The following is a 9,346-nucleotide window of genomic DNA, read 5'->3' on the forward strand; positions in this document are numbered from 1 at the left end:
CTTACCTTACACTATATAATGAATCTTAAAGGCATATTATATTTTCTGCTTCTGTGAACACAATATATAACAGTTATATGACATCCAAACATGAAGTCACTGTAAATTACTCAGCTTTTGTCTTTAACACACAAACATAGGAACTGTATTAAAGTTATTGGCAGGTCTAGCTGTATAAACATATAAGCTACACTCACCTAAAGAATTATTAGGAACACCATACTAATGCGGTGTTGGACCCCCTTTTGCCTTCAGAACTGCCTTAATTTTATGTGGCATTGATTCAACAAGGTGCTGATAGCATTCTTTAGAAATGTTGGCCCATATTGATAGGATAGCGTCTTGCAGTTGATGGAGATTTGAGGGATGCACATCCAGGGCACAAAGCTCCCGTTCCACCACATCCCAAAGATGCTCTATTGGGTTAAGATCTGGTGACTGCGGGGGCCATTTTAGTATAGTGAACTCATTGTCATGTTCAGGAAACCAATTTGAAATGATTCGAGCTTTGTGACATGGTGCATTATCCTGCTGGAAGTAGCCATTAGAAGATGGGTACATGGTGGTCATGAAGGGAAGGACATGGTCAGAAACAATGCTCAGGTAGTCCGTGGCATTTAAACGATGGCCAATTGGCACTAAGGGGCCTAAAGTGTGCCCAGAAAACATCCCCCACACCATTACACCACCACCACCAGCCTGCACAGTGGTAACAAGGCATGATGGATACATGTTCTCATTCTGTTTACGCCAAATTCGGACTCTACCATTTGAATGTCTCAACAGAAACCGAGACTCATCAGACCAGGCAACATTTTTCCAGTCTTCAACAGTCCAATTTTGGTGAGCTTGTGCAAATTGTAGCCTCTTTTTCCTATTTGTAGTGGAGATGAGTGGTACCCGGTGTGGTCTTCTGCTGTTGTAGCCCATCCGCCTCAAGGTTGTGCGTGTTGTGGCTTCACAAATGCTTTGCTGCATACCTCGGTTGTAACGAGTGGTTATTTCAGTCAACGTTGCTCTTCTATCAGCTTGAATATGTCGGCCCATTCTCCTCTGACCTCTAGCATCCACAAGGCATTTTTGCCCACAGGACTGCCGCATACTGGATGTTTTTCCCTTTTCAGACCATTCTTTGTAAACCCTAGAAATGGTTGTGCGTGAAAATCCCAGTAACTGAGCAGATTGTGAAATACTCAGACCGGCCCGTCTGGCACCAACAACCATGCCACGCTCAAAATTGCTTAAATCACCTTTCTTTCCCATTCTGACATTCAGTTTGGAGTTCAGGAGATTGTTTTGACCAGGACCACACCCCTAAATGCATTGAAGAAACTGCCATGAGATTGGTTGACTAGATAATTTCATTAATGAGAAATAGAACAGGTGTTCCTAATAATTCTTTAGGTGAGTGTATATTAGCAACCAAGGACAGGTCTTAGGCTACTTTCACACCTGCGTTCGGGTGTCCGCTCGTGAGCTCCGTTTGAAGGGGCTCACAAGCGGCCCCGAACGCAACCGTCCAGCCCTAATGCATTATCAGTGGACGCGGATCCGCTGAGAATGCATCAGTCTGCCAGCGTTCAGCCTCCGCTCAGCGAGCGGACACCTGAACGCTGCTTGCAGCGTTCGGGTGTCCGCCTGGCCGTGCGGAGGCAAGCGGATCCGTCCAGACTTACAATGGAAGTCAATGGGGACGCATCCGCTTGAAGATGACACCATATGGCTCAATCTTCAAACTGATCCGTCCCCCATTGACTTTCAATGTAAAGTCTGGACGGATCCGTTCAGGCTACTTTCAGACTTCGTTTTTTTTTTCAAACTATAATGCAGACGGATCCGTTCTGAACGCTAGTGTGAAAGTAGCTTTAGCTGGCCAGCTACAGTCACAGAGTGGTGAGGTGGCAACCGCATGAGGAGTCAACATAGTGGTCAGTCACAGAGTGGGGAGGTGGGTGACAAAAGCATTGGCAGTAACAGCACAAGATGGTGGGTGGCAGTAAGAGAAGATCGCCGCAGATGTGTGGCATCAGGCGGGTGGCAGCATCAGAATAGTGGCTAAAGCAGGTGGCCAGAAGAAATGTGTGGCACCCAGAATAATCTAGTCTAATGCACCAGACACTGGCGAATGAGGTTGGAATTTCCTTCTGGATCAATAAAGTCGTTTGCTATATTATGTTATATTGTATTTAAGAATCATGCTTTCTGCTGTGTTCTTTTCTCCTCTTTCCCTTCACTCACAGTCTTATCTCTAGTAACATCTTACACAAATGTCTATGAGGGAGGAGGGAGGAGGGAGACTAAGTTATTTATTACCTCACTCTAATCAGTGGTGGAGACAAAAGTGGTAAGAAAGTGTAGATTGTTTGTCTCTCATCCCCCTTCTCCCCCTCCTCTCTCCATAGACATCGATGATAAAAGAAGTAAAGAGCAAAGTAGCCTAAGGGCACTTTCACACTAGCGTTATTCATTTCCGGCACTGAGTTCTGTCCTAGGGGCTCAATACCGGAAAAGAACTGATCAGTTTTATCCCCATGCATTCTGAATGGAGAGTAATCTGTTCAGGATGCATCAGGATGTCTTCAGTTCAGCCTTTTTGACTGATCAGGACGGAGATAATACCGCAGCATGCTACGGTTTTATCTCCGGCCCAAAAAAACTGAACATTTTTTTTCCATAGGAATGTATTAGTAACGGATTCGGAATTCAAAATACCGGAATGCCGGATCCGTCCTTCCCATCTGCGCATGCGCAGACCGAAAAAAAAAGGTGAAAAAAATGTCACCAGAAAGATGACACCAGAAAGACGGATCCGGCATTTCAATGCATTTTTCTGACTGATCAGGCATTTTTAAGACTGATCAGGATCCTGATCAGTCTTACAAATGCAATCAGTTGGCATACGTTTTGCCAGATCCGGCAGGCAGTTCCGGAAACTGAACTGCTTGCCGAATCACTCTGCCGCAAGTGTGAAAGTAGCCTTAGGGTACATTTAGACATGCGTAGTTCTGGGTCCGCATCTGTAGTTCTGTTCTGCGGCCCTTTTCTTTGACAAGATATATTACTATTACAAAGTGTCTTATATTCACCCGTACAACTAGAGGTAGGCTTTAAAGGGGTCGTCTCACTTCAGGAAGTGACATTTACCGTGTAGAGAAAGTTATGGGGGTTGTCTGAACCCAAACTTAACCCCTTCTTCCGCCACTCAGCCCCTCTGCCGTTTCGTGCTCCAATGCTCTCCCTTGCCCTGCACTGAATCACGCTATTTCATTCGATCCAGTGAGGTACCGGGTCTCTGCTAGGTGGAGGCTGCTGGTGACATCACCGCCACTAACGGGCGGGCTTTATCGCTGCCCTAGGCTGTTTTACAGAAAGTGGCGGAAGTTCTAGATGACGTCTACACCAGCCTGTAGCTGGCGTAGACTTCACTTTCTGGCGCACAGCAGGGCGGAGGTGCGCCTGATTTATTAAGAGTCTTCTGCCTCTTAACAAATCAGGTGCATCTCACGCCAGTTCAGGGAGATCAAGGCAAGCGGATGGATCCACCAGCCTTGATATATCCCCCCCATAGTGTCACAAATAGCACACCAGCTTAGGGTCCATTCACACGTCCGTAACTGAATTGCGGATCCGCAAAACGCGGACACCGGCCATGTGCGTTGCGCATTTTGCGGACTGCATATGGCCGGCACTATGATAGAAATCAGGCCTATTCTTGTCCGTGGCTGCGTACTGTATAAAGTGCACTTCAGTATATTCATCAGAGCAACGTTTTGGGCCCTTATAGTGGGAGCCCTTTTTCAAGCTAAAAGGGCCCGAAACGTTGCTCTGATGAATATACTGAAGTGCACTTTAAACAGTACCACTGGTGGTGAATGAAATAATACAAACCTTCTGGCGTGATATAGATCAGGGCCCTCCAGCTGTTGTAAAACTACAACTCCCACCATGCCCTGCTGTAGGCTGATAGCTGTCGGCAGTCTAGGCATGCTGGGAGAGCCACAGGTTGGCCATTCCTGATCTAGATTATGAATGGACCCACCCAGGAGACGCGCACCCACGAAGGGCAGAGTGCCGGGGTCAATACCCCGTTTACTTCCATCATCAATTGGAGATTGAATATTTGTCGACCTTTTCACAGCAGAGAAAACAGGACAAATCCCACATTAGGACGGTGATTCCCGAATCAGTTCATTCAGTATTTGGGGAGGAAGAATTCTAAATATTCTTTTTAGAGACGGGCTGAACGTCCGCCATAATGGCATCGGATACTGGATTGTGTAAAAGGCCGTCAGATGGCACAGTGACAAGGCATAAACATGAATTCCCAGAAACTGGCCCATTCTGGATGGTTTCATGGTTTCTTTTTTGCTGCTTTACTTCCCACACTTAATCCTAACACCGGCAGTTACGGGGTTAACACTTTAAGAGACGCAGAGTCTTCAGATCAGTGAAAAGTGTCCGTCTGCCCACTTCAATACCAGTTTTCATGCCAGGCTGAACTCCACTGTATCTCATGTGGGGCATCCCCCCTCTGTACGTTGGCAGTGCCAGATCACTGGCCCGAATTCATTTACCCCTTAAAAACATCAGTTACTAATTCAAATCAATAAAAAGTGTCTGCCCACTTTGATGCCAGTTTTCATGCTCAGAACCTGTTTGGGTCAGGCTGAACTCTGCTGTATCCGATGTGGGCATCACCCTCTGTATGTTGGCAGTGTGCGAGATCGCTGGCCCGAATTCATTTCATTTCTTAAATGACACTTTTTTTGTGCCCACTTTGATGCCCATTTTGTACCCATCTTTTTTTATTTTAACGCCGCTTTCCACTGGTTCACGTTAAGCGCGGATCGCTGCATCTTTTCCAGTTACTGTTGATAAGGTGCCTTCAAAATTCTTTAAAAAAAAAACTAAAAATACAAATGATGTGAATAAGAAACCAACTCCTGCCCCATTCCCTCATGGAGGTCACAACTCCGTTTATTTGTGTAGAGGAGAACTGGGTGACTACCCCCTGCAGCCATAATAACTGCAATCATGTCAGTCAGCCACCCAGCTTTCCCAGGAGCAGAAGAGGAAAACTTTGTCGCCCTTTGACAGGAAAAGCAGTCATGAGCTTTGTCTCATGAAATATTAGGTGATTCATGTGAGGGATCCATGTATTCCTGAGAGCGATGCCGCGCACCGACCAATCACAGGCCGCGCCCCGGCAGCCAATGAGGGATGACTCACGCCTGACTAATGAGAGGACTTTCTCTGCAGCTAATCAGCCTAGCCAATCACGAGGCGACTTTGTAAAGTGACGGCCCCGACAGCCAATGGCTGCAAAGAACTTCCAAACTGCAAGTGTAATTCAAGATAAGTAGAGTGTGGGCTGCCTCAGAGAGGAATGGAGAGGCAGGCAGCGTAGGAGAGCTGCGGGGCTGCGAGCACAGCTGAGCCCAGTCTTCTTTGTTGCATGTGGAGCCCATGAAGTGACTTCTTCCCCCGGGTGAGGGCTGCCTTTCCTCTCAGTCCAGCAGCAGACAGCGAGGAGCCATGCGAGAATACAAAGTAGTTGTGCTGGGCTCGGGCGGGGTGGGGAAATCTGCCCTCACCGTCCAGTTCGTCACCGGCTCCTTCATCGAGAAATATGACCCCACCATCGAGGACTTCTACAGGAAGGAGATCGAGGTGGACTCGTCGCCCTCCGTGCTGGAGATCCTGGACACCGCGGGCACCGAGCAGTTCGCCTCCATGAGGGACCTCTACATTAAGAACGGCCAGGGCTTTATTCTGGTCTACAGCCTGGTCAATCAGCAGAGCTTCCAGGACATCAAGCCCATGAGGGATCAGATCATCAGGGTCAAGAGGTACGAGAAGGTGCCCATGCTCCTGGTGGGCAACAAGGTGGACCTGGAGGGGGAGAGGGAGGTCTCTTTTGGGGAAGGCAAAGCTTTGGCCGAAGACTGGAACTGTCCCTTCTTGGAAACTTCTGCCAAAAACAAAGCCTCTGTGGACGAACTGTTTGCTGAGATTGTCAGGCAGATGAACTACTCCTCCCAGCCCAATGGAGACGACCAGTGCTGCTCCTCCTGTGTCATCCTCTGAGGTGGCCCCCCACCCAACTGGTTTACAATGCACCCTGTCACTTCTTGCATCTATGGATTCCAGCTCTGAAAAGGATGTGTCCTGCTGAGACGTCCCCCCCCCCCCCCCCTCATGTGTATTGGGGGTCTGCAAAAGTTTGCTTATGGGGGGGATGAGGACAGGATGGTGCTGTGATCCAAGCCCCCCTGTCATTTCACATACTTCTATGCAAAGTGGGCTTATTGTTACAGAGTATCCATTCAGAAGTATTGCACATCTAGTCTGCACCCCCTGCTGACGGGTGGGGGCCAGAGGGGGGATCTATTTTGTTTACCTGCTGTATAAAATGGGAGTTTTTGGGAAGATTGTTAATATTTTTTTTTATCAGCTGTGAAGATGTTGGGTGTCTTTTCCGCCATGTGCTGGCGATAACCGTTTTTGATGCCCAGTTATATTTAATAGACGATGAAATAATGACTAGCGCGTGCCGGGGTCTCCAGCGCCCAGTGTCCTTAGAGTGCCTTCAGAATTCAGCAGTTCCAGCCGGTGCCAACCTGTGAAATCTCCCCAAAATCCCATTATCTCCTATTCTGCAAACTACTTAACCGTTTCCTCTGGGTAATCACACTGAACAAGCATGGACAAAGGGATCTATTGTCCCTGGAACCTATATCTGAGCCTGTAAATGTCATTTCCATGTCTTGCACATTTTTTAAGGGGGGGGGGGGATGGTAGTTGGTTAACTCTTCATGTCATGCCTTCCCACCATGGCACATGGCACAGGAAGGGTCTCGGTCTTATTACTCCTTTTAACTTTTACCTGGCAGGCAGTGGTTTTATCATTGCACAGAGGCCAGAGATCTTAAGGAAAATGTGATGTACTATTCACAAGTGTCATTTTATTTCTTGGACATGCTAGAACATGTTTTTTTTTTTCTGTTTTAAAATATGTTGAATACAGACTCCTTGTGACATAATGTGATGTGGCTTCTTTCCTTTGTTTTATGGGTAGGGGTGCTCGTGAAAGTATGGTGGGTGCTATGCCAGGCCTCCTTGGATTGATGTTGCCCACTGAGTGGTAAAATGTTGCAATAATCTTAAAAAAAAACCACAAAGTTTAGTTTCCAGTTGTCTCCTTTTCATGGTTACTATTCTGCTACGTTGTATGTTACTTCCTACCAGAGGTGCGGCCTGCTCTCGTAGAGACCTCTCCGAAGTTTTGATGAGTAGGGGGTTTAGACCTTAAGACCCTCTGGTCTGTTAGAACAAAGGTGCCAAAGCGTCAGTGTCCGTGATGACCTCCTTGACAAGATGGTCAGTGGTTCAGCCGTGAAGAATCCTTGTTTTGTACGTTTTTTGACCTCCATGTGTCTCCATCCATAGACACAAAATCCATTTTCAGAGCACCTCGTGAAAATCATTGACAACACGGATGCCACCCATGTCCTGTCCAGGGTTTTTACAGACATGTTTGGTCCACATCAAGGACCAAAACCGTGCATGTCTGGATGGGTTGGGTTTTCCACGGACTTGCACAGATGGGTGACTAAACATAATAAAATAAATGGGTACGTGTTCTGTCCTTTGAGACCACGGACTGTACACGCCCGTGATTCACTGGCGTCTGAATGAGGCCTAAGCATAGTTGCCTCAACTACTCTCAACTTAGAAGAGCTGATTATGATGCAGGTCTGTGCACCACCGACAGGAACTTCAGCCTTTTCATTCTAGAGGGTGGGGGTCCCCTACTGATAAAAAGGAGCGGTGGGTTTGCATGGCATGCCTGCATTTTTCTATGACTGTGTAAGTTTTCTTTAAATAACAGCAGATCTGGCCCGGCTACATCAGCAATATTGGTTCACCTGCGGTGTGGAGTATTTTGGTTGCTTCACCCAGGCTTGTTGTGAGACCCCCAGATAATTTCATAGCTGCTCCTGCAGTCATATTGTGTCTGGAGAGGAGAAGGAAGTCTACTTCATCCAGACATTGGTGTTCTCTTCTTCCTGTTTCTCTCCAGAGGGCGGAAGCTGCTGTCGTATACCCTGCCGAGGAGGGCAGGGGTCTCCACCGGGGCTGGGTGACACAAAGCTGTGACTTCTGCTGTCTTCATAGTCTACTTGTAGGTAGCATTCACTCCCTTCTCCACTCCTCTTCTGCAGATAGCAATGCTTGCTCTACCATTATCTTCAGCTTAGGCTGAGTTCACATCAGCGTTCAGCCTTTTCGTTCTCCTGCTCCGTTATAACGGAGCCTACGGACACCAGAGACTATAATGGGGTCCGTTAGGTTTACGCTCAGAAGATGATTTTGGAGCGGAGACAAAAGTAGTGCGCGCAGGACTTTTGTCTCCGCTCCAAAATCATCTTCGGAGCGTAAACCTAACGGACCCCATTATAGTCTATGGTGTTCGGCTCAGTTATGTGCTGAATCTGTCCTTTCCGTTCTCCTGCTCCTATAACGGAAAGGCTGAACGCTGATGTGAACTCAGCCTTAGGCCGAGTTCACACGAACGTGTGTGACCCGTGCTGCGGGCCGCAATGCACGATCGCCGGCCGTAGGTCAGCCGCATCGGATCGCGGACCCATTCACTTTAATGGGTCCGCGATCCGCCCGTTCCGCAAAAAGATAGGATATGTCCTATCTTTTTGCAGAATGGAAGTACGGGACGCAACCCCACGGAAGCACTCCGTAGTGCTTCCGAGGGGTCCCGTTCCGGATTTGCGGACCCATTGAAATGAATGGGTCCGCATCCGTGATGCGGAATGCACACGGAACTGTGGCCGTGTTTTGCGGGCCGCTATACGGCCACGGATCACACACGTTCGTGTGAACTAGGTTCGTGTGAACTAGGCCTTAGAAGCTCTGGCCTTCATTGCTGTGATCTGGGCCTGATTTGTAATGGAAAGTGTTATCCTTGGCAAACCTTGTAGTGATGCCATCACCGGAGCGTAAATTATAGGTTTCCATTAATTTGTTTTATCAGGTATTCAGATTTGTTGTACTATAGATATATCGGGAAACTCGTCACCTAATTGCAGCCCTAAAAACATCCATATTTTTAGTACTGGATCAGTGTCCCCAGCAACCGGTTGTGATCGGTCCCCTGCAGCCCACACCTCGGGAAGCTAAAGGAGCATCCCCTATCCACAGTATAGGGGATAACTATCAGATCGGGGAGGGTCCTACCACACAAACACCGGGATCCCATACCCCACAGAAATGAATGGCTCAGTGTGCAGATTGTATTTTTCATCCATATGCTGTCATGTGAATGAGGCCT

General features: G+C 47.8%; 1 protein-coding gene across 1 annotated transcript; it reads left to right on the forward strand.

Moving 5' to 3' along the window:
• Positions 1 to 5,362: 5,362 nt before the first annotated feature.
• RAP2B (RAP2B, member of RAS oncogene family) lies at positions 5,363 to 7,043 on the forward strand. The gene has a single exon (XM_040428125.1). It carries the CDS (start codon positions 5,536 to 5,538, stop codon positions 6,085 to 6,087), a length of 552 nt encoding a protein of 183 aa, XP_040284059.1. The 5' UTR covers positions 5,363 to 5,535; the 3' UTR covers positions 6,088 to 7,043.
• The last annotated feature ends 2,303 nt before the right edge of the window (positions 7,044 to 9,346 follow it).

This window comes from Bufo bufo, chromosome 4 (genome assembly GCF_905171765.1).
Source record: "Bufo bufo chromosome 4, aBufBuf1.1, whole genome shotgun sequence".
Lineage (NCBI taxonomy): Eukaryota > Metazoa > Chordata > Amphibia > Anura > Bufonidae > Bufo > Bufo bufo.

Bases quoted from the DNA above. Each gene is read 5' to 3' on its own strand.
- RAP2B (XM_040428125.1), top strand. From the start codon at position 5,536: ATGCGAGAATACAAAGTAGTTGTGCTGGGCTCGGGCGGGGTGGGGAAA.